The following is a 25,726-nucleotide window of genomic DNA, read 5'->3' as shown; positions in this document are numbered from 1 at the left end:
GAGCATCTTTTCATGGCCATCTCTGTGTCCTCATTGGGAAAATGTCTATTCAGGTCTTCTGCCTATTTTTTAAACTGGGTTGTTAGTTTCTTTGATATTGAATTGTATGAGCTGTTTTGGATATTAACCCCTTATCGGTCATATCTATACAGATATTTTCTTCCATTCAGTAGGTTTTTCAGTTTTTTTTCTTTTGAAGTAAGTTTACAATGTATCAATTTCTGGTGTACAGCATAATATTTTAGTCATATGTATACATACATATATTCCTTTTCATATTCTTTTTCATTGTAGGTTACTACAAGATATTGAATATAGTTCTCTGTGCTATACGTAGGAACTTGTAGTTAGTATCTGCAAATCTTGAGCTCCCAATTTATCCCTTCTTACCTGCTTTCCCCCGGTAACCATGTTTGTTTTCTATGTCTGTGAGTTTGTTTCTGTTTCATAAGTAAGTTCATTTGTGTCTTTTTTTTTTTTTTTTTTTAGATTCTACATATAAATGATATTGTATGGTGGTTTTTTAGTTTTGTGAATGGTTTTCTTTGCTGTGCAAAAACTTTTAAGTTTAATTAGGTCCCATTTATTTTTGCTCTTATTTTCTTTGTTTTAAGGGACAATCTGAAAAACATTGCTACAATTTATGTCAAAGAGTGTTCTGCCTATTTTCTTCTAGGAGCTTTCTGTTTTCTGGTATTACATTTTAGGTCTTTAATCCATTTTGGATTTATTTTTGTATATGGTGTAGAGAATGTTCTGATTTCATTCTTTTATATGTAGCTGCCCAATTTTCCCAGCATCACTTATCAAAGAGACTGTCTTTTCTCCATTGTATATTCTTGCCTCCTTTGTCATAGATTAATTGACCATTAGTGTGTGAATGTATTTCTGGTCTTTCTGTTCTGTTCTATTGATCTGTGTGCCAGTACCATACTGTTTTGATTACTGTAGTTTGTAGTATAGTCTGAATTGGAGCAAGTGATTTTTCCAGCTCTGTTCTCTCTCAAGATTATTTTGGCTATTTGGGGTCTTTCATGTTTCCATACAAATTTTAAAAGTGTTCTAGTTCTCTGAAAAATGCCATTGGTATTTTGATAGGGATGGCATTGAATTTGTACATTGCCTTGGGTAGTATGGTCATTTTAACAATAGTAATTCTTCCAGTCCATGAACATGGTGTATGTTTTCATTTGTTTGTGTTGTCTTCAGTTTCTTCATTGTCTTATAGTTTTACAAGTACACATTTCTAATCTCCTTAGGTCTGTTTATTCCTAGGTATTTTATTCTTTTTGATGTAATTATGAGTGGGATTGTTTACTTAATTTTTCTTTATGATAGTTTGTTATTAGTGTATGGAAATGCCACCAATTTCTGTATATTAATCTTGTATCCCGCAGTTTTACCAAATTCATTGATGAGCTCTATTAGTTCTTTGGTGGAGTCTTTAGGATTTTTTATGAATGGTATCATATTTTACTTCTTCCTTTCTGATCTGGATTCACATTATTTCCTTTCCTTGTCTGATGTGTGGCTAGGACTTCCAGTGCTATGTTGAAGAAAAGAGAGAGTGGGAGTCCTCATCATGTTTTTGATCTTAGAATAAATGCTTTCAGCTTTTCACTGTTGAGTATGATGTTAGCTGTGGGCTTGTCATATATGGTGTTTATTATGCTGAGGTATGTTCCCTCTGTGCCCACTTTCTGGAAAGTTTTTATCATAAATGAATATCGAATTTTGCCAAAAGCTTTTTAAAAGCATCTATTGAGGTGATCATATGATTTTTATTCTTCAGTTTGTTAGTGTGATTTGTCACATTGATTTGTAGATATTGAAAAATCCTTGCATCCCTGGGGTAAATCCCACTTGATCATGCTGTATGATCTTTTGGGTTATTGTTGGATTTGGTTTGCTAATTTTTTTTTGAGGATTTTTGCACTTTTATTCATCTGTGATTATAGACCTGTAATTTTCTTTCTTTTTGTGGTGTCTTTGTATGGTTTTGGTATTAGGATAATGTTGTCCTCACAGAATGAGTTTGAAAGTGTTCTTTCCTCTGCAGTTTTTGGGGAGTAATATGAGAAGGATAAGTGTTAACTCTTCCCTAAATGTTTGGTAGAATTCACCTGTGAAGCCACTGGTCCTGGACTCTTGCCATTGGGAGTTTTTAAAGTACTGATTCAACTTCATCAATCTGTTTATAATCAGTCTGTTTGTATTTTCTATTTCTTTCTGGTTTAGTCTTGGGAGATTATACATTTATAGGATTTGTCCATTCTTTCTAGATTGTTCATTTTATTGCATATAGTTCTTAATAATCTCTTATGATCCTTTGAATTTGTATGGTGTTGGTTGTAACTTCTTTTCATTTTTTATTTTATTGACTTGAGACCTCTTTTTTTCTTGATGAGTCTGGCTAAAGATATGTCAATTTTGTTTATCTTTTCAAAGAACAAGTTCTTAGTTTCATTGATCTTTTCTGTTGTCTTTTTAGTCTCTATTTTATTTGTTTCTGCTCTGATCTTTATTATTTCCTTCGTTCTACTTATTGTGGAATTCATTTATTCTTTTTCTAGTTCCTTTAGATGTAAGATTAGATTGTTTATATGAGATTTGTATTGTTTCCTGAGGTAAATGTGTATTGCTGTAAACTTCCCTCTTCAGAATGCTTTTGCTGTGTCCCATAGATTTTGGATCATTATGTTTTTGTTTTCATTTGTCCCCAAGTATTTTTGATTTCCTTTTTGACTTCTTTAGTGATCCATTGATTGTTTAGTAGCATATTGGTTAGCCTCCATGTGTTTTGTGTTTTTTGCAGTTTTTTTATTGTAATTGATTTGTAGTCTCATAGTGTGGTCAGAAAAGATGTTTGATATTATTTCAATTTTCTTAAATTTACCAAGGCTTGTTTGGTAAGTCTGTCCTGGACAATGTTCTATCTACACTTGAAAAGAATGTGTATTCTGCTGATTTTGGATGGAATGTCCTATAAATATACCTATGAAGTCCATCTGGTCTAATATGCCATTTAAGGCTAGTGTTTCCTCATTGATTTTCTATCTGAGTGACTTGTTCATTGATACAAGTAGGGTGTTAAAATGCCCTACTGTTATTGTGTTACTATCAATTTCTACCTTTATTTCTATTAATAGTTCCTTTATTTAGGTGCTCCTATGTTGGGTGCATATACACGTACAATTGTTATATCTTCTTAGATGCTACCAGAGAGAGGGGTTAGTTGCAGGAATGAAGACCTTGAGAAGGAGAGAGGTGATAGGCTCCAATACACAACATAGAATGCTTGGCCCAAGGTAAGAACAAAGGCTATCCATAGCTCCTGGAGGGAAGGCAGAGCCCATGTGTACAGGTGCAGGCAGATTCCTAGATTTTATGTGGGAAGACTAGGTAGGTCTCATTTGATTGCATCTATTTATTAATGGAAAATGTGAAAGGAAGTGGTCAGCTAGAAAGAAGAGGAAGTGGTCTTGGAGATTGGAATAAAGAGGAGAAAGTAAAATAGTGATTACAGAAAGTGAGAAAGTCAACAAATGAGGGAATTGTGGTTGCATTTCTGGGCAGTGTTGAGAATCTTTTAAAATTTGTGTTCATAGTGGAATAAAAATTAGAAGGTCCAAAATTAGATCCATATCATCTGGAAACTTAGTATATGACAAATGTGCCATTTCAAGTCTACAGTGTAAAATGAACTTTTTAATAAATGGTCTGGGACAACTAGGTAGCCATTTGGAAAAATATAAAACTGATCCACATGTAAGAATTAACTACAATTGGATTAAAGATCTAAATGTGAAAGATGAAACCATTCTAGCACTAGAAGAAAATGTGGCGAGTTCCTCTCTGACCTGGGTGTAGGGAAGGGATTCTAGCTTTATATTAAAAATGACAATTAATAAAAGAAAATATTGATAAATTTGACTACATAAAAATAAACGTTTGCATGACAAAAGTACCACACAATCTAAAGTCAACTGATAAACTGGGAGAATATATTCATAGCATAAATAACAAAGGGCTAATACGTGTGATATAAACAGAACTTAAAAATTGGGGGATAGAGACCAAAACCCCAATAGACAAATCAGAAAAAGACACGTATAATTGACACACACAAGTGAGTTAAAATGGCCCTCAAACAGATGGGAGAATGTTCAAATTCACTCATAATAGAGAAAGGCAAATTTAAACATTAAGATGTAATTCCTCACATACCAGACTGGTAAAAATAAAAACTTTGACAACTTTCTGTCAGCAAGGTTTTGGGGAAGAAATAGGCATTCTTATTCATTGCTGGAGGAAATGCAGATTTGTACAACTCGTCTGGAGGCAGGTTTGGCAATATTAATAAAACTACATGTGCCCCTCCTCAGCAATCCCACTTCTGCACCTACCCTAACAGTATGAAAATACATATGCATAAGGTTATCCAAATATTGGGAAAAAAAATGGCTATTCATGACTGATTAAACTATGGGACATCCCTACCATGTGGAATATTATGCAGGTATAAAAAAAGAATGATGATGATTTCTATGAACTGATATGGAGTGATTTGCAATTATACTATTTTGTTTCTCAGATTTTGATGCAATCAAATTCATCAGTTTTTTCCATTACAGTTTGTACTTTGGAAGTTGCTTACTCTGGGTCAGAAAGATGTTTTCCTATTATATAATGCCATTGTTCTATTTTAACTAGTTATTTAACCCATTTGGAGACTACTTTGCTTGTGTCATGTTAGGTAGAATCCAGTTTCATTTTTCTCTGTGTAGTAAACTAATTTTACCAACAGTATTTACTAAACCGTCTTCTCCCTAATTATTTATGGAATTACCTATGGTGTACATAAATCTCCACATAATTCTATCTGTGAGCTCTTAATTCTATTACATTTGCTTACTAGCGTTTTTTGGAGGGTGGGGTGGTTGTTTTGTTCTGTTTGCATCAGTATGACCTTCTTTTATATTTGTAGCTTGGCAATATTTCTTAATATCTGGTTGGGACACCCTTTTAATATTCTGACTAATCGTGGGTGATTTTTAAAAATTGAGTTATAATTGATATATACCATTGTGTAAGTGTAAGGTGTACAATATGTTGATTTGATACATTTACATACTGCAATATGATTACCACTGTAGCACTAGCTAACACCACCAGCACATCACATAATAATCATTTCTTTTTGTGGTGAGAACATTTAAGATCTAGCCTCTTAGCGACTTTGAGGTATAATACAATATTGTTAATTTAGTCAAAATGCTGTGTATTAGACCTCTAGAACTTACTCGTCTTCTAACTGCAAGTGTGTGCTCATTGACCAACATCTCCCCACTTCTCCCACCCCCCAGGCTCTGGTAGCCACCATTCTAATCTCTGTTTCTACAAATCCAGCTTTTTAAGATTCTACATATAAATATCAAACAGTATGCCTTTCTCTGCCTGACTTGTCTTACTTAGCATAATGTGCTCAGTGTCCAACTATGTTGTCCAAAATGACAGAATTTCCTCTTTCTCAGAGCTGAATAATAGTCTACACACACACACACACACACACACACACACACACACACACACACAGACACACACACACAGAGCAGATGTTTATATCCATTCATCCATTGACCCTTAGATTGTTAAACTCTATCTTGGCTATTGTGGATAATGCTGCAATAAATATGGGCATACAGATACCTTTTTGATAACCTGTTTTCATATATTTTGTATATATACCCAGAAGTGGAATTGCTGGATCATATGGTAGTTTAAAAAATTGGGGGGAGGGACCTCCATACTGTTTTCTTTAGTGACTAAAGCAATTTACATTCTCACCAGTGGTGCATGAGGGTTACCTTTTTTCCACACCCTGTTTACACGTGTTATCTCATCTTTTTGACGATAGCTGTTATAATAGGCATAAGGAGATATCTCATTATGGTTTTGATTTGCATTTCCCTGATGGTTACTGATGTTGAGCATCTTTTCATGTTACTTGTTGGCCATTTGTATGTTTTCTTTGGGAAAAGATGTCTATTCAGATCCTCTGCCCAAGTTTTAATTGGATGTTTTTTTTTTTGCTATTGAGTTGTATTAGTTCTTTAAGATATTTTAATGATTAACCCTTGTCAGTATATGGTTTATATACTTTCTGCCATTCTGTAGGTTGTCTTTTCATTTTGTTGATTGTTACTGTTGCTGTGCAGAAGCTCTTTAGTTTGATATAGTCCTAATGTGTACATTAGATTTTTACTTTTCTTGCTTGTTTTTGATGTCATATCCAAAAAGTTGTTGCTAAGACCAATGTCAAGGAGCTTTTCTCCTGTGTTTTCTTCTAGGAGTTTTATGGTGTCAGGTCTTATGTTTAAGTCTTTAATCCATTTTGAGTTAATATTTGTAGTGGCTAAGATAGGGATGTACTTTCATTCTTTTATGTGTGAATATCCAATTTTCTCAGCACCATGTAAAAGAAAGAGAGTATTCCTTCCTTCTTTCCCCATTGAGTATTCTTGACTCCCTTGTCAATACTGGTTGACCATATACATAAGGGTTTATTTCTGGGCTCTTGATTCTGCTTTATTGATCTATATGTCTTTTTAAATGCTAGTACCACACTGTTTTGATTACTATAATTTTGTAGTGTAGTTTGAAACCAGGAAGTATGATGCCTCTGGCTTTGTTATTCTTTCTCAGGATTACTTTCAGGGTCTTTTGTGGCTCCATATGCATATTAGGATTGGTTTTTTTCTATTTATGTGAAAAAAAAAAAGCCTTTGGAATCTTGATATGGATTGCACTGAAATCCATAGACGGCTTTGGATAGTATGGTCATTTTAACAATATTAAGTCTTCCAATCCATGAACACTGGTTATCTTTTTGTTTGTGTCTTCAATTTCTTACATCAAAGTCTTGTACTTTTCAGGCAACAGAACTTTTACCTCCTTAGATTTATTCCTAAGTGTTTTATTGTTTTAGATGCCATTGTGAATGGTATTGTTTTCTTTCTTTTCAGATGTTTTGTTGTTAGTGTATAGAAACACAGCTGTTCTCTGTATGTTGAGTTTGTTTCCTGTAGCTTTCCTGAACTTGTTCATTAGTTCTAGCAGTTTTAGGGTTGTGTCTTTAGGATTTCCTGTATATATAAGATCGTATCATCTGCAAGCAAAGACAGTTTTACTTCTTGCTTTCCTATTTGGATGTCTTTTACTTCATTTTCTTGCCTAATGCTCTGGCTGAGACTTCCAGTCCTGTGTTGAATTGTAGTGGTGAGAGTGTGCACCTCTGTCATGTTCCTGATCTCTGGGGGAAATCTTTCAGCCTTTCACCATTGAGCATGACATTGGCTATGGGGCGGTCATGTATGGCTTTTATTGTATTGAGGTATGTTCCTTCTATATCCACTTTGTTGAGCATTTTTATCATGAGAGGATGGTGTATTTTGCCAGATGCTTTTTCTGCATTTTCACTGACATGATCATATGATTTTTATCTTTTATTCCATTAATGTGGTGGAGCACATTGATTTGCATATGCTGAACCATCTTGTGTCCCAGGGGTCAATTCCACTTGATCATAAATGATCCGTTTAATGTGCTTCTGGATTAAGTTTGCTAGTATTTTATTGAAATTTTTTGCATCTGTGTATATCAGGAATACTGGCCTGTCGTTTTCTTGTACCCTTTTCTGGCTTTGGTACCAGGGTAATGCTAGCCTTGTAAATAAGTTGGGTATATTCCTTGCTCTGCATAGTTTGAGAAGGATCATCATTTGCCGTTTTTATTTTGCTGTGCAGTAACATACAGTCACCATGTCAGCCATTATTTCTTTAAATAAGCCTTCTACTCCTTTTTTCCCTTTCTCCTCCTTCTGGGACTCCAGTAATATGTACATTATTTTGATTATGTCCTATAACTCCTCTGGGCTTTCTTTGTCCCTTTTCATTTTTTTTTCTTTTTGCTTTTTTAATTGTACAATTTCAGTTTTTTGCCCATTGATTTTCTATTCTGTTTGTTCAGTATGCTGTCGAAGCAATTTGTTGAATTCTTCAGTTAATCATTATACTCTTCAAAGCTTCAAAATTTGGTTCTTTATGTTTTCCGTCTCTTTATTGAGTATTCTGTTCTCTTTATGAGAACATTCTGTTCTTGTATTATTTTCCTCATACTGTCGTTTATCTGTGATCTCTTACAGCTCTCTGAGCGTCTGTAGAGCACTTACTTTGAATTATTTGTCAGGCAGTTTCTGGATCTCCAGCTCTTGGGGTCCAGTTCCTGGAAGTTAACTGTGTTCCTCTGGTGGAGACATGTCTTCCTGATTCTTTGTGGTCCCTGTAGCCTTGTGTAGGTGTCTGAGCATTTAAAGAGGTAGTCACCTCTTCTAGACTTCATAGACCTATTTTGGCAAGAGAAGCCTTTCACTTTCTCTTAGAGGCGTACCAGACTGTGTGGTGACCCCAGGTCTAGTGGCACAGGGTACATGGCTGCACTGGATCCAGTGGGGGTGTGATATCTCTTTGTCTCAAGACACTGGGGTGCACAGTGTTGACAACCGTGTATTCCTTGGTCTGAAGTGGCTGCAAGGGATGTTGGGCTTCTAGGGTGTGCCTCTTGGGTCAGTAGGTAGGGACCAGGGCAGGAAGCAGGTGGCTGGAGCCAGCGGTGTGCACAGACTCTGTGCCAGGGGCCAGCTGCTAGTGCCTATGTAGTGGCACGGGTTATCTGCAGACACACTTTAAGTGATGGGGGTCAGGGCAGGTAGCAGGGGCCAGGCCAACTGCAGGCTCACTGGCATCTGTGGAGGACCTGGATGGCAGCATGTTCTCCTGTGGCTTCACTCCATCCCCGGCTGTGCCTGCTGTGGTGGAGGGCAGTGACAAGAGTCAGCTGGGGCGTGCAGGGCCTCAGCTGCAGGGACTACTGCCTGCGGGCACGGTGCTGCTGGCCAGCAACAGAAGACGGCCTCACCTGGACTCGGAGACAGCTGCTGGGGGCCCTGGGTGTGAGCCTTCTCTCCTGGGCTGTACTCTCTCCCCCTGGGCATGCACACTGCAGTGCAGGCCAGGAGTGGGGGTCGGGCTGGGGGCATGTGGGTGCACAGCTGGAGGGGCTGGTTACAGGTGGGTGTGGTGGTGCTGGCCAGTGACAGAAGGCAGGGCCTGATCCAGACCTGCAAGCAGCTGGGGGTGCCCTGGATGTCAGTATGCGTGCCTGTGCTCACTCTCCCCACGGCGCATGCACACTGTAGTGAGGGCAGGTGGTGGGGGTTGGGCTGTTGGCATGCTGGAGCAAAGCTGGAGGACTATAATGGGTGGCTGTCTTGTTGCTAGCCAGCGAGGGAAGGCAGGGTCTGATCTGTGCCCAAAAGCAGCTGCAGTGGGCACTGCTGTCAGTGCATTTACCTGTGGCCACACACTCTCCTGTTCCTGCATGTGCTGCAGTGGAGGCCAGTGACTGCGTCAGGCTGGCGGCATGCAGGTGGGCAGCTGGAGGGTCTAGTCCCTAGCACAGAGCCAGGGCGGGGGTGGGGGGGGGGTGGTCAGCGGAAGGCATCTAGGCTTGTGTCTTGCATTCGGGGAGCTGTAGAAGCTGGGGTTGGCTGTAAGTGTAGCTCTCAGGCTCCGGTGAGGCAGGGAGGGACTCGGGTGTCTGGTCTCTTACACTTGTGCCCACAGAGGCCGTGGACGGCTCCTGGTGCAGGTCCCGGCTCGGGCGGGGGAAGCAGGGAGGGACTGAAGCTCGGATGGCTGGAGCTAGGGAATGTAAATAACCGTGATGTGGCTGGCAGATCTGAGCAGCTGGCCAGGGACTTCAGTGGCGGAAGCTGTGGAGCTTGTCTGCAGGGCAGGGCTTCTGCTCAGAGGAATTCTTTGTAACTGGGACATTCCTTCTTGGCGCTGAATACTGTCTTTGGAGGATGGTATGATACAGGCAAAATGAAGTCGTCTTCCCTCTCTTCTTGTGCAACTGTTTTTTTGGTCACGGAATTGCTAAAACATTGTAAGTTTGAAGAAAGGGGTGGTGGGGGGATTACACAGTGAAACTGGTTAGTACAACTGCGATGCCACCCCCACCCCAGCTGCGTTCAGCCGCTTTGGTGCAGACAGAGCAGGCAGGCGGTGTGTGCGCGAGGACGTGACTAGAGCCTAGGACACGCTCTCCAGCCTGGGGACACTGCCCTGTCCGTGCGGGTCCTCTGGGAAGTGGACACTGAGATGGAGGTAGGCATTTACCCCAGCTACCTGCAGTCATGGGCCGGGGCTGCTGGGCAGCGTGTCCTCAGTTCACACAGGACAGCTGGGGCTCAGAGCTCCCCCGTCACACGCCAGGCGAGGCACATGTCCACTCAGCCCCCAGGAGCCCCCCTGTAGTGTTTCAGGTGCCTGTTTGGAACCTCCCAACTCTGGGGCAAGATGGAAGGAATACTGCTGGTCTCAGTTCTACAACTTGGTGGTATTTTGGCCCCTTGCGAGTGACCGGACAGGCAGAGGGGAGCAGGCAGCGGCCATCTCACTGGCAGAGGACTTCACTGAAAAATCATTTTCTCGGCTGGTGCCAGTTAGACACAGAATCAGCTTAAAAACAAGACAAAGCCTGGAGGAAGGCAGCACCCATGGGAGCTAACCAGGAAATTGCAATGAATTGATTCTAAGTAGCTGCAGCTGTGATTAGAGTATTTTTAGCCAAAGGACTCAACCAGCTTTCAAAACCTGCTAATAAAAGCCTCACTGTAGCCAGCAAGTAAAACCAGCACAAAAATTTAGCTTTTAATTTAACTGACAGCAAGAATCTGCTTAGTTAGGAGATGGCTTAGAAAACAAGTCAAAGGAAGAAAACTCCTTCCACTGCAAGTTTAAGATAATTTTTTGCTTTTGGAAATAAAAACTCAATTCTTAGTAAATCTGTCTTCTGCTGCCCTTAGCTCAGTATTATGTATGCATTTTGGGCAAAACAATTTCACCACCTAAACTTGAAAGACAAACTCCAATGACACTAAGTTCTAACAAAGCCCCCCCCCCCCCGCACTTTGGTAGCATATCCTGTAAGAAGTCCTTATCAGAACCTGAATGGGTTTAATGTGCCCCCACCAACACACGTAACAGCGACAGCCAGGCTGGCCGAGGCTGGGGACGCCTCAGGAACCAGTACAGGGGAGGCTGGCGGGGTGCTGCAACAGCGGCCTTGACCATGTCTCCAGGTCAGTAAAAAGGACCTGCAGGCAGAAAAGGCCTAGGAAGGGAAGAGGAGGGGAGGGGAAAGGACGACTGGTGGCAAACATGACAGAGTCTGGAGTACACAGGAAAAGCCAGTCCGTCTTTACTGTAGTGAGTGCAGGATACAAATAGTTTACAACAACCTCTAACATTTTCTTAACCATTTGATAAAAAGTTCACTATAATATTTATTGTATAATGAAGAAAAAAACAACACATTCAGGGAAAAATTGAGATTAACTTATTTTTCTTAAAAGGTTCATCTCAAGGATGGCAACAAAGTCCAGCTTGTGCCGCCAAACGGTTTTACATGATCAAACCGTGTACAGCTTCTTGTGTGAACTGTTGACTACAAACATTTACCAAATACATAAATCTCTTTTAAAAAAGCCATTTTAAATATAGCAAAGCAGTGTCTTCTTGCACAGCAAAGTGAAGAAAAGTTTCTACAGAGAAATAAAAGTTTTACATTTGTAAAATCTTTTTCACATTCTAATTATCTAGCTTCTTATGATCCACTGCCAGGAGTTTTCTGGTTCCTTATTTACTATGTATTTCTTGTGCGCATGATGGTTAATACAGAAAGTATGTTAATGCTTTATTACTTGTCCTTACAGTAAAAGGAAATGGTAAAACATATATTGTTCTTTTAGAACAAACCCCTGATTTTTCAGTCTCTTAACACAATGGACATAATTAGGGCTCAAAAGATGGAGTTTTGCTTGGGACCGTCTGTGGACAGACGATGGTGACCTTCAACGCAGTACCAGGTGGAGTGAAGGAAGCACAGCTGTTGGAAACTGTGCTTTCACCAGTGCAATTTACTCTAAGCTTTTTTTGCTTTTGTCTTTTAGTAATAAAATACTTCATCTGCAGGGATAAAATTTTCTTGCGATGGTGTCATACAAAACGCGTGAGTCTAAAAGGGTTAAGAAAAGTAGGTTCTAAAGTAATACGGTTAGTGTTTTCCCCACTTTGAGCTGGTTTCCACCAGGAGACGTGTATGTGTTCGTACATGGGGTCTGGGCGAGAGTGTCTCTGTGAAGTCCATACGCTCTGAGTCACGCTGGGTGTGTGGGAAAAGGGTTAACAGTCAAATACTTAGTTCCTGAAAACGGAATACATTGTTACTTGGTCAGTGTAATTGAAATACAAACTCCGAGCCTTGTGTAATATTATTTTAGAAAACAGTAGTTGTACTGATTATAAACCTGCATAGAAAGAAAGACTATTGAGATACAGTCAGAAAAGCCATCTCATAAGGCACACAAGAAAATAGACAGTAAATGTGAATGTGTTAACTCCTATCCCATGTACAGCAGAAGTTCATGAACATGCAAAAATAACAACCAAAGAAGCACTGAACACTCTCAAAGCTATAAATGGTTTACGAAGTGGTAAGGACGATCTTGGAAATTCAGTGTTGGGAAACTGTCTTGTTTCAATTAGGTGTCACCTGATGAAGAACTGTGCCTGTAAATAGTTCAGTAACATAAGTACATTTTAAAGAAAACCTAGTCCTTTCTGAATGAGCCAAATGTCTAAACTGATGAAAGGCAAGAGCATATCACCCTCCCTTTTTTGGCCTCTATCAAAATCTCAAAGTCATTAAAAACAATTCCGTTTTGCAGCTGTGAACGCTGCAGGTTTAGCCTGAGCCTACTACCTGTGTGTCAGCCAGGACGTCTGGCTGATGATTTGTCACAAATAGCATCTGAGAAAAATGTAAAAAGGAACGCAAATTTAGGGGGAAAAAAACAAAAGTAAAAATTGTAGGTAGTTGCTCAATATTAAATTTAAAATATAGAATAGTAATTTTAAACCGGTATTTCGAGTTTCTCAGGAAAAGGATTATTTAAAAGTCTATGTTGAAAGATATACGGGCCTTTGAATTTTGTTCATGGCACAAGCCCAGGAAACTGCTGAACATGCTGTCACCACTTCGTCCTCTTCCCGTGAGAGTAAGGCCTTGGTCAACGTCGAAGTTGAGGGTGGCATGATTTCACTAGAATGGCAAGAGTCGTGCCAAGATCTGCACCATGAGAGGATCCTTCCCACACCGAAGTGTCACCTCAACGCGCAGAGTGCCCTGAACTGTAGGATCTTGTAACCAGCTGCATCATTCTATTTTAGAGGGTTAAGGAAAAAAGATCCCTTCCCCCGAGAATATTTTTCCCTAATCATTTACCACTTATAAAACCTTTGTGCTCATCTACTATTTCGCCATTGTCTCTAATATTAATTAAATTAGGCCAGCTTTTCTACTATATTTTTTCCTCACAAAAGGCAAGTTTTAAATAGTGCCTTATAAAATCTGTTACAACACATTTTACATTTATGCAGATGAACTTAACACCAATTTTTTTTGCCACTTTGCTATTTATATACACATATAAAATATATAATGATGCTCAACCCATACAGCACAAAGATTACACTGTAACATCACACATTCACCACCAGTGAGGGGAGAAACCCCTTTATACAATCCTCTGAAAAGACTGGGCTAATAATTAAAATCCAAAGTACAGTATATTTAACAAAATAGTAAATATTAAACAGTGAATACTCTACTTAATAATAAGGATCTCGCCTTTTCCCCCCAAATTGGCGGCAATCCACAAAAATATACTTTTTCATCTGGTGACCATACAATACATAGGTACTTACATCAAAGGTGATAATATATTTAAGATGCTATGTACACAAAGAGTTTGGCTCAACTTTTAATTTACATATAGAATAATAAGTGTTCATGGCTTTTTTTTTCCAAGGTTCTGCTTGCAAGGTATTTTTGTTTTTTTCCCCTCTTAAAATAAAACTAAAAAGTTAAAACAAGATAAAGCTATTCTCTAAAAAAAAAAAAAAGTTACAACATATAGCTTTGGCTTATATAAATAATTCATAGCAGAATGTGTTCAAAAGTAGTGAATATAATTTTATATATAGTCATCAATTCATAAGGGTGTTTTCTTTCATATAAAATATACATGAGCTAAAATCAGTTTCTTTAATTTTTAAGATATGAATGTAAAAAGAAACTTCTGACATCTTCCAATTATAACTTAATATATTAACTTCTTGTTAATGTTCTCTATTTCTAGGCTAGTATTTTCTGAATATCTCATGCGTGTTTTCTAGTCTCTCTCTTTTTTATTAGCTAAAGATCATTTCTTTGACCCAATACATTTTTGCACGTGCAAAACAGTTATGTGTGGGGCTTTTTTATTTTCTTTTTTGTGTGTGTTTTTTTGTTTTTAATATCAACAGCCCTTTCCCATGCACCTCTTTGCAATAGAGACCCATGCCAGGTTGGGTAATTAATATAAATGACATTTTATGTACAGTATTGCTTTCTTGGTTCCTGCTTTTCTACTGCTCTGTTCTACAAAGCATTTTTCTTAAGTAACTACAGTCACCGCACAGTTAAATAAAACAAGTAGGGGGCCCTCTAGGTTTCTGCAAGCTAGTGTGGGAGAATTATATATATGGGTACACAGTTCTCTGCAAAAACTGGTTATCTTATGAAACAAGTAGTCCAAGGAAGTGCCAGACTAGACTCTGCCTACTGGGTACTCTGTTTGCCATGGGGCGCACATCTGCAGATCTACACGGAATTTGCAGGTAAGTGCCTGATTCTGTGTATGCAACACACACCCACACATACACACACTCACACCCACATACATATATATGTAAAGGGATATATATGTATGTATGTACATATAAATATACTTAACGCATGTCCTTATTTACCAATTTAGATATGTAGGGCAGTTCACTGCAGTAACACAAAGTGAAACACCAGCCTGGAAGCCTTAGGTCACCCATGCGTCCATCCTCATCCGCTTTACGGAAGGGCTTTCTCTGTCCTCAGTGTTTGGGGGTCGGCCAAGCACAATCGGGGAGTGGAAGTCTCCCCGTGGATCCTCCCGGTCACTGCCATCATAGGAGCTGCTCGAGCTGCTCAGACTGTCCACAGGGGAGCGGCCCACCTCCTGCCGGGGCTGCGGCTGGGGCTGGGCCTGGGGCTGCGGCTGGGGCGGCTGGGGAGGCTGGGGTGGCTGGGGCGGCGGCGGCGGCTGCTGCTGCTGCTGCTGCTGCTGGAAGCCTGACGGGGTCATTCGATCCCGGGGAGGTGAAATTGGTTCTGACTTAATGTTGATGTTTTGGTTGGTATTAATGGATAAATTCGAACCCTGAGATAACTGCCCTCCAGCACTGAAGGAAAAAAAAAAGATGTTAGAGAGTTTGAGAGTACATCTGCATAAATGAACTATTATTACCCGACTGAATACTGTCAGAATTCCCCAAGACTGGTTTTGGTGTTTCCTGCAGCGCCTCGCACAGAAAGAAATCACATCTCCCCAACAGGGGAAAAAAACAATACAGTTGAGACTTTTAATGTCTGGTTCTACTGCCCACAACCTTCATACTTTTGTAGCTGAAGATACCAAAATGGTGCCAGTGACGAACGCTGTGCACGGACCAAAACGGAGGGGGAACAACATGGCAGCCTGAGCTGTGCCTGCCCTCCTGCCTCGTTTCTTTGCTGGGGCCCCGTGATGGGCACAACATCTCACCTATTCTCACAGCAGCTCTAAGAAGGCAGGCAGTCACCCTATTCTCCAGACACGGAGAGGTCTCACAAAGACTAAGTAGTCAGTAACGTTTCTGGTATTACTCTAAATCGTAGTATTATAGAAAATAATCCAAAGGTAAAACACTTAAACAATTTGTCTGTTAGTATGAATCAGAGTCAAGGGGTGGCTGTTTGCACAGGTGCATACTTACTGACACTGACATTATTTGAGATTATTAGAAAATAAAATGTTATTCAATTCTCAAATTAAAATTCTGTAATACTCTGATTGAGAGTAATGCCAGAAAGTTACTGACTGAAGTAACCTGCTCAGATGAGGAAAGAGTCTCAGGAAGACCGACTTGCTCAGGGCAGTACACAGGAGGGTGCATACAGGCTCTTTCCCCAGTCTGAGCACCAAGCCATTTCCACTTGCTTTTGCAGGGCTGTTCTGTGTGTCCATTTAGGATGCTCTGCACAGGCCCGAGGGCCAAATACCTGTGTAGGCAAAGAAATTTCCCTTAGGTACCTGTACCTTTTTCCATGACATAATCCCCAAGAAGACTACTGACAGCAGGGTGCACTGCGGAGTTACTTCAGAATGCAGGGGGTCTCTCTGGGGACTCTTAAGGGAGGAGGCCAGGAGGACACATGTCCCTGGCGTCCTGAGCAGGGGTGAGGCAGCCGGCCCTCATGGAGGCCAGCTGGGCCGGCTATGCTGTCCCTGCTTCTGGGACTCTCTCCTCCACCTGCTGCACGTGCCTACCATCCTGGTTCTACAAAGGCACTGTTCCTTCCCCTTCCTGCTAGTGACGTCTCGTCTCAGCTGGGCACCACTGTACACCCTTTTCAGTTGTATCCCCACACACCGCCCAGAACAAACATTCTCTATTGTGAGCCCTTCTTGGTGAGGTACAGTGTGTGCAGTGGCCTGGGAAGACCACATGAGTCCCACGTAGCCTGATTCATACATAAGATACCCAACCCCTAACATTCCTCCCCTACGACTCAGGAAGAAAGCAAAGGACAGCTCATTTTCTTGTTTTGTCTACTGATGATATTCTAAGCAGAAAAAGAAGGGTGGTAGGCAGGCAGCTTAACCACTGGCCAGTGGGCAGAGGGGGTGCACTTGGGTGATCCCTGTGCCTTGGCAACCCCTCAGACACTGGCTGAGTGTCTGTCTTAGAATGCCCACGCAACAGAAGCCTTGCCGTGCTCCCTGAAGCCCATCAAGGAAGGCCTACCTGGTGTGCTCAGTATCCAGGCTATCTAGAGCCAGGTGAAGAAAACATTTTTTCCAAACACTTGTGCTATCTGAAAAAGAATCACTGTGGGATATTCATATGAAAGTCAACAGGGCAAAAGACTGAAAGAAAGAGAGTGCACGGACTAGGAGTAGAGATTTGGAGAAAATTTTAGTTACTCACACCAGAGAGCTGAGGGCTGCTTGTCCTAAATGGTGCTGCTGCCAGGCTGACACCTGCCCCAGTGACAGCATTCCTGGGGAGTTGAAGCCCTGCAGGGCTGACAGGTCTGCACTAGTCAGCGAGTAATCTAAAGAAGAAGGAGATATTGCTCAGGTGTGTAACAAAAGGACCATGCAAAACTGTTTTTTCAAATAGTTGCTTCAAAAGTTTTCTTAGGTTCAGAGAAGCCAGGTACACCATGATGTAAAACAACATGCTTAACCACCCCCCCACCAAATTTATCTTTTGGGAGGTTAACAGGACCTAGCTATATTCAGTTGTCTATTTCAATAAAATGTTTCAGTTTTATACTAAGTGTTCATAATAGTTTATTATTTCACAAAAAGTTGAGACACTTTTTCCAGACTTGTAAATAGAAATAATAAAATGGATGTCCCTCTACAATCGTTATTTTAAATAAATATGCCCACTGCTAACCTACTGAACAAAGAGAAACAGGCCAGCCCACCCTACCTGCATCCAGCAGGTCTGACACTCCTGAAGTACAGGGGGAATAGGAGGGACACAGCACCGCCTTCTCAGGGGGACCAACCTTAGTGACACGGACAGTGTGTGCACCATTACACAATTCTAATTGCATTTGTTCAAACCACAGGAACTGTCAAAGATCCCAGAATGCATACCAAATGATTTCAAGTTCACGAAAAAACTGTCACAAGAGTATAATATAGCTCATTTTACATGAATGCTTGAGTCATAATCACTCTGACCAGGACTTGGGACATCAGTTATCATTCACACGTAGAGTTATTTCAGTTCATCATTAACACTTGTCTTTTCTATTTAGTTCTAAAGAAAGGTGGCAAAAACTCTTCTACTTTTAACTTCTTTTTCATGTCTCAAGAGGAACTAGTCATCCAAGTGAATTAGCTTTTTAAAAAAAGAAACTGAGTTGAAAGAGAAGAACTGGTGCTCAGGGAGACTGTCCTGACTCTGTACTCTTTCCCATTCAGTGTTCTCTAAGACTGCCTCCGCTGTCCCCACGGAAGCTGAGGCAGGGGAGCCCACCACACCGATCGATGCCTTCCACAGTGACCCCTCCAGCCCGCAACTCTCTCTTGACCTCTACGTCCTTCCAAAGACCTACTTGGTGTGTCTATGTGGATGTCTCTCCAAACATCTCAAATGTGACATGACTCCAGTGGGACTCACCTTTTCCTCCAAAACCTGCTTTAGTGAATGGCACCAACTTTCACCCAACTGTTCTTGCCAGAAACCTGTGGATGTTACCCTTGACACTGCCCTTTCTTCCAGCATCAACCACCATGTCTGGTCAATTCTACCCACTGTCTCTCAAGCCTGCCCAAGGTTCACCATCTCTTCTGCCACCACCCTAGTTCAAGCCCTCAGCACTCATTACTGGGACCATCACAGTAGGCTCTTGTGTGGTATCTTTGCACTCAATTTTGTCCCTATGCACACTGCAGCCAAAGTGATCTTAACAAAACAAATATGGTCATGACACCACTCTGCTTAAAATCTTTCTACAGCTTCCCAATGTTCTCAAGGTCATGTCTAAAATCCTCAACAAGGCCAGTGCCTCCCTACTTACTCTAGAGTTTCACCTCTGTAACCGTCCCTGTCCCTCTAACCATGCTCCTACTGTACACAGTACTCCCTCTTCCTGGGGCAATCCCTACTCTGCCTGGCTGGGTCATGTGTGTTCCTTCAGGTGGAAGCTTAAATGTAGCCCTTAACATGACAGTAATAAATTATTCCTAGAGCTATTTGTCTTGTGTCTTTCTCCCCTGACAGACCCTACATTTCACTGTTAACCATGCACTCCTGTATTTCCAGTGCCTGGCACAGGGACTGCCACACAGCATGTGTTTAACAAGTATGTGTTGAATGGATCCATGAATAAGTCTCAGAGAAGCTGGGAGTGATCTTAGCGATGATTCCTCCACACAGAACTACTGTACTTTTGAAATGCTGCTCATTTATTCATCCCTTTACTGACTGACTGGTTTGTGTTTGACTCTAAATTTGTACAGGAAGGTAGCTATATCCTAATGAAAGATAAAACATGGACATGTTTTAAAAAGGCAAATAGATAAATACGTTAAAGATAAGGTGTAACATTAAACAGAAAAGGTGTTCTAAGCAGTTAAAGAAGGAATGAGACTGAGGCTGAGCGATGGGCAGTTTCAAGAGAATCTGACTCCATTTTTATGTTTTGGTAATTCCTTCTGCACTTTTACGAAACAAATTCTTTCTAATCCAATGGCACTTCTAAAAACAAGTACAGTGGAACTCTAAGTACCAGACTGAAAAAGCTGTCATGAAATGACAGTAAACGGTAATCTAACACTGATCCCCAGCTCAAGCCCCATCTTCTCAGCCAGTACCCCCTGACCACTCCAGCTCACAGATTTCCCCCTTTCCCCACCTTCTCTAACCTCAACAACTCAGGGCTTCCTGTCCACAGTTACCAACTTAGGTATGTCCAGAATCCTCTTCTAGGATAAACTTGGGAGAAAAGGTATGTCCCCAGAACAGCACTGCTCATATAGCCGGTGACTAGGACAATGAAACAGAGCTTCTATGAATGCATAATCTCTGGCTTTATTCTAGATTTAGTTGATAGATTTGGATTTTTCTTCATATTGATTGTTGGAAAAGGTAGTAAACATTTCCTACAAGGCTTTCTTTTCCAACAAAACTTTTAAAAGTTGTTTCTGCTTTAAGAGAACGACTTGAAATTAAAGCAGCAATCAAACTTACTGACGGCTCCGCACCTCTCAGGGAGCTCCAGAGGAGTCTGAAAGCACTGTGCTACAGCATTTACCCTAAAGTCTAAAACCAGATTATCTTTATCACAGACTGCTTGTAAGAGTCACAAAAGAATAAATTCCCTGCACTGCAGTCTGAACAGCTGGCAAGATAATTTTAACTATTTCTCTCTTTCCTTCTTCTTTTGAAGCCTCAGGTGTGTGGCTCAGCTGGTGAGTAAGTGAAACCACATGTCTTCTGTCGCCTCTGAGAATGACAACTCTAAACCAAACCTGCACAGACCGGGTTCTCCACAAGCCCACGTGGCTTACAGCACCCTTCCAACCACTGTAGCACTCTTCAGCTTGCCTACTATACCCCCAATTAGGGTATCGGGGGATGAAATGTCTAAATAAACATGAAAGAGAAAACATGAAAACTGCTCTCAGGGTGAGGAGTGCCTGGCTCTGAGGAGAAACAAGCAGGCTCCTGGTCCTGCCCCTCACACACGATCCACAGAAGCCGACAGGGCAGTCACACGGGAGAACACGACCTGCTGCCTCCTCAATTCCTGAGTCCAAAGGGATTCACACTCCCCACAAGTAGGTTAACACAGCACAAAGAGCAAGACATCTTATTTCAAAAGCCTGGAAGGGCGAGATACTGTGTCATGAGAACTACATAGAAAACACTGAGCAACAGGCTAGTGCCCTGCTTGGTTTGCCCCAGGCTATACTTTTGATAACAGCTACTTGTTTCTTTGTCAGGGGTATGTAAAAGTTCACACTGGCAAATCTTTCTACAATATGTATTTTGTAATTTTTTCAAGGCTATTATGTGTTCCAATGTGAAGCTAAGAAGCTGAAGATAATTTATTTCAATAAATATACTTTAAAAAAATCAGAAAAGCACGTGTTGAGCACAAAACAGAAAGAAAACCCACGAGAGGCAGCAGGGCAGGCTCACCGGTGTTGTAGGCGGTGGGCATGGCCGAGTAGACCAGGCCCTGTGGAGGCAGGCTCGGGGTCGTCACAGACACCACTGGGGTGGCGAGGGGCTGGGCAGCTTGAGAACTGCTTATCCTCTGGGTGTTCTGTGAGAGAGGAGAAAGTCAAAGTGTTATCCTGCGAGCATTTATGTGCAGACTTCACATTTTAAAAATAACATTCAATTTAAAAGTGACATTTTTCACAGTTTTATGATGTGAATGTCATTACGTCATGAAGCAATGATGATGTGAAAACCTGAAAAATACTAAAGGGAATAACTAAATACTTCATTTTAAGGGACATATTTTAACATTAATTATTCATTTTTGCCTAGAGTCTTTTTCATAAGAGTTTACTGATGTCTAAGATACATCCTTAGAAGTAGAAACTCCCACTAGGGGTAATAACACTCATGTGTTAGCATAAACGAGAACTTGCTGCCACCACAAAGACTGCCAGACTACCCTCAGTAAAACACGTGTGGGTTTCCAGTGCCCAAGGCACAGCAAGGCATGAGACCCTGAGAGCACAGGGATCACGGCCACTTCCATCTACAGCATTTACATGTTAACATGGTTTTAAATCACAGCTTACTGAAGTGCAGCTTGCATTCATATCTCCCTCCCTGTGATCATGCAGCTGACACACACATATATGTATAATATGTACTTGTATGTTTGTATGTATTTTGATATATATTTTATTAAGATTTTTTAAAGAGCAGTTTTAGGCTCACAGCCACATTGAGGGGAAGGTACAGAGATTTCCCATGTACTCCTGCCCCGATGCGTGCACAGCCTCCCCCGTTATCAACATCGTCCACCAGCTGACCTGTTTTTTAACAGCTGATTAAGATCTGTAACCCTTCACAGTCTCCAGACTCTTATGAGAGGGGAGGCTTTGAATAGAGAACTTTCGAATAAAGTACCTTGATAGGGCTATGCATGGAGCAGTATTAAACGCCTGCCGACTGACTGCATCTACATGGTATCCTACCTACAGTGGAGAGGGAAGAAATCAACCACCAGACGAGCAAGTCAGTTTAAGACAGTCACCATTCTCCATGTGCAGGGCATGAGAGCAGTTCTCACCATCCTGCCTTAAGAGAACACTTTCTAAAACCGAGGATCAGAGGAACAGAATGGACACCAAGTTCCATGTGGCTGGAACACAAGAAGGCCAAAGCATAACTTTTTCTAAGTGAAGAAGTTACGGCCTGATAACTGTCGCTTGGGGGGCTAAGCCAGAGCAACAGAAGTACATAACTCAGTGTCCTTGAGGAGAGTCAGAACATGATTCCGTTTCCTCTATCACCATTCAAAGGGTAATCAGATGAAGGATACAGATCATCTGAAAAGGATCCAGATCTCAGTTTACTTCTTTTTAGTTTGTATTTTCTATCCAAATTTAAGTTAGAGGATGTTGGAAAGACCACTCAGCATTCATTATACTGCCTCGTTTCTCGCCCCCCGCCCACCAGATTCACTACTTCCTAAGCACTGGGAGAACCATCTCACCACACCAAACCTCCTCATCGTGCTGTCTGCCTTGTAGAACTTCCCTGAGAATCTAGTGAGGTGACAGCTGGGAGATGCTTTGGTAACAGAAATACCACACAAACAGAAGATAGTCTCCTTATTGTCCCAAGAAACCCTATGGCCCAAGATTTCTACATAAAACTGTTTTTGTTTTTGTTTTTAAAGGCTAAGTCTATTTATCCCTTCTGATTCACAGCTGTTTCCCTGGAGCTGTCATGAAGTAAAGCTGTTTTAGAATTGCAAGGCTGCTAAAGGAATCTCTGCAGCCTGGCTCTGAAAGCGCCTTTAGGGCAGGCTCTTGGGCACCTGTCCTTACTTTGGGTCAGAGCCATCCATGATTACGTTTTAGAGTTCAAGCCAATTTCAACAACTTTCTGAAGTCTAACAGATTGTGTTTCTGATTGTAGTCTGGTTCAGAGACAAAGCTCTGCATTTTAAACTGATCAAATTTTAGAGTGAATGAAGTGTTAGAGAGTATGAATAACTGTTTACAGCTTTGGTTATGTATTTGTTTCTCAATTACAAATATTTATTTTTACTATTTCTAGGTTTTATAGTCTTCAAATACTTAGAAATTTATCTTGGAGATTCTGTGATTGAGGGTATACTTTCAGGCATGTGGAAAGTCAACACATGACAACTAGGAATACATTTTCATCTCAGCATCAAGTTAAAAATTTGTATGAATCTCTGAGACAGAGATCTACTTTGGACTTCATCTGTTCTCACAGATTTGGTCCCTGGGACTCAAGAATCAAACGCTCGGTGAAGAACAAAGTGACATGGTTTGGCCTGGCTCTGCTCACACCACAGCTTCATCTCCATGGCAGTCTCCTGGCATGACCTCAAGATGGGGTGTGTGTGCGTGCGCGCACGCGCGTGCCTATCAGTGAGGCTACAACACAGTGGTTCTACCCACCAAAGCTCCTAATCTCAATGGCACTGAGTTTACGTAAGAGTAAGTGATTTCCAGAACCACTAGAGGGCAACATATTGCCAGACAATTCACAAGTAAGCAGTCGTGATGACTTCTTAAGGGTATATGAGATTTAATATAAGATGAATTATTTTACCTTGAATTATAAACTTCTGCTTGCTAATCATTACTGTATCAAGTAAAGTATTTCCCCAAAAGACAGTCAAAATCTGATATACCCCATCACAGTAACAGCTGACTGGGCTATTTCAGTTAACCAATATGAAACCACATCTAAAACTGTGAGAGCGATCACGCAGTTAAAAGAACAATCTCTCATTTTAAGGAAAGAGCACAGGCAACCTTATTTGAAAAGAAACAAACTGTGTAAAACACACCAGCATGCATGCATCTGTGATGACACAGTGTACACAAAACCAGCAGACGCCTTTCCCCCATGCTTCCATGCAGTCTGAGCCCTTGTCCGTGCTAAAAACTAAACATTTTCAAGTTTTTATTCCCCTTAAAGTTACCTAATTAGCAGCTACTCTGAATTCATAAAATCAGTTCTGTAAGTTTGGGTTTTAGTTCCCAAAGAAATAAACTAACTGAAAGTTATTTTTAGTCAAATTTATTTTCTAGAAGAAAAGCCAATAGAAATCATTTGTTATAGAAAAAGAGGTAATAGCTACTTTTAAGAAGAGAATATCTTCTGCTAGAAAAGGAGTTTGTATATGTTCAGTTAAAGACATTTGTTTTAATAAACAGGGAAACCCCTTGTGGTTCAGATCATCTCATACAGGATGAAATAATAACTCTGTGAGAAAGGTGACCTCACCAAAAATGATGTAATCTTTTTGAAAGAAAGAGAAACAACACAAGACAGTGTGTTACAATCTGAGGAACTGAGAGTGAAGTCATTTTCTAAAAATACATTAATAATTTGGGGAACTATATAAGGTATTTTATATCTTTCCTTAAAAAAAAATTCTTTAACAACTGCCTGGTGAGCATACACAGCTATTGTTTTTAAAGGCTCTATCCCAATGTTCCCTCCAACAAATAAAATGGGTCAAGATATACATTTATAAATAGAAAAACCAGACTTTGCAGTACAATAGGTTGGTTTAACTATTCAAAGTGTTTGGACAGTATTTAATACAAGAAAAAAAATCTGTGTCACAAAGGGAACATTAGTTAGATAGAAACACTGAAGAGAATTAGTACTTTCTACACCTTTTACAATTCCCTTCAAGCAGAACCCACACTCACCAACTCCAATTCCTCTTCCTCCGACTGCACTCAGCACATAAGAGGGATAAGAGAGTTACTAAGGCTGTTGGTACTTGAAAATAAAATATTTCTTTAGAAAACATGTTATCTGGACACTAGCAGTTGTTTGGAAGTCTAAAGAGATGATTATATATGCAATGAGTATGAATACAAATTATTTATCGTCTCTGTACCTTTAGCTGACTTCAAAAGATTGGAAAGGTTCTATTAAATTCTCTACAGCCAGGATTTAAAGACACCTCTTCCCCAGCTTGGTCTGTTCTGATGCTGGCCTCACCTACACAAAGCCATGCTAGATTCTGTGCTCCGTGTGGGCAGAAGTGACTGTTTTCTTGTTTCTCACAGTAGTGAGCACAGTGTTAAGAAACAACAAGAACTCAAATATTTGTTACTGAGTATAACAGTTTTATATAATACAAATTTATTTGTTTATCATTTGTAAATACAGTTTTTGAATAATTTCAATGGGGAAAACCATATATATGAAGAAAATGAGACTAGGGGAGAAATGGAATTGATAAATCATACACAGGAAAGAGATGAATGAAACATCTGCTCCTTTTTCCCTACACATCTAGAAAATGTTAATATGCTGGGAATAATCTACTAGTTTTTCTTATTTTACTTGAATAAGTCAAGCTTCTTTGTCAATCCGTGAAAGATGTCACAGATAAATCACTGTACATGAAGCCCCAAGCTAAAAGCAGGTTTATCTACAGACCGTGGTGTAAAACAGGAGGGAGGTTTCATTATTTACTCTGCAAAGTAACTGCTTGGCCTACAACTGCTATTTCAAATGTGGGCAAAATGCTCTTCAACCGTTTCGTTATAGGTATCTTTACACATCTCCATCTGCAACACACACATGAAAATACTATGGGGGTGTGTGTGTGTGTACAGTTTTCACTTTAACCTACAGGGATAAGGGTGTAAATAGTTTATGTGGCAAATTTTAAGAATTCTATGGAGATGCTTCATAATCTCTAA

The 25,726-nt window shown here is 40.5% G+C and overlaps 1 protein-coding gene across 8 annotated transcripts in view; it reads right to left on the bottom strand.

Moving 5' to 3' along the window:
* Positions 1-11,301: 11,301 nt before the first annotated feature.
* The window catches only part of MEF2A (myocyte enhancer factor 2A), a 124,255-nt gene continuing 109,830 nt past the window's right edge, over positions 11,302-25,726 (bottom strand). For 5 of the 8 annotated variants that reach the window (XM_032469019.1, XM_032469021.1, XM_032469015.1 and 2 more), the window contains 4 exons: positions 24,719-24,742; positions 20,970-21,096; positions 17,232-17,358; positions 11,302-15,443 (listed from right to left, as the gene is read on the bottom strand). In XM_032469019.1, coding sequence (XP_032324910.1) covers positions 15,041-15,443; positions 17,232-17,358; positions 20,970-21,096; positions 24,719-24,742 — 681 coding nt within the window. In that variant the 3' untranslated portion in view covers positions 11,302-15,040. The remainder of the gene's footprint in view (positions 15,444-17,231; positions 17,359-20,969; positions 21,097-24,718; positions 24,743-25,726) is intronic. The other 3 variants (XM_032469022.1, XM_032469018.1, XM_032469017.1) reach the window with 1 other exon arrangement.

Source organism: Camelus ferus, chromosome 27 (assembly GCF_009834535.1).
Source record: "Camelus ferus isolate YT-003-E chromosome 27, BCGSAC_Cfer_1.0, whole genome shotgun sequence".
NCBI classification, from domain to species: domain Eukaryota; kingdom Metazoa; phylum Chordata; class Mammalia; order Artiodactyla; family Camelidae; genus Camelus; species Camelus ferus.
Note: the sequence above shows the minus strand (reverse complement) of the source record. Positions and strands in the feature narration are given on the sequence as shown.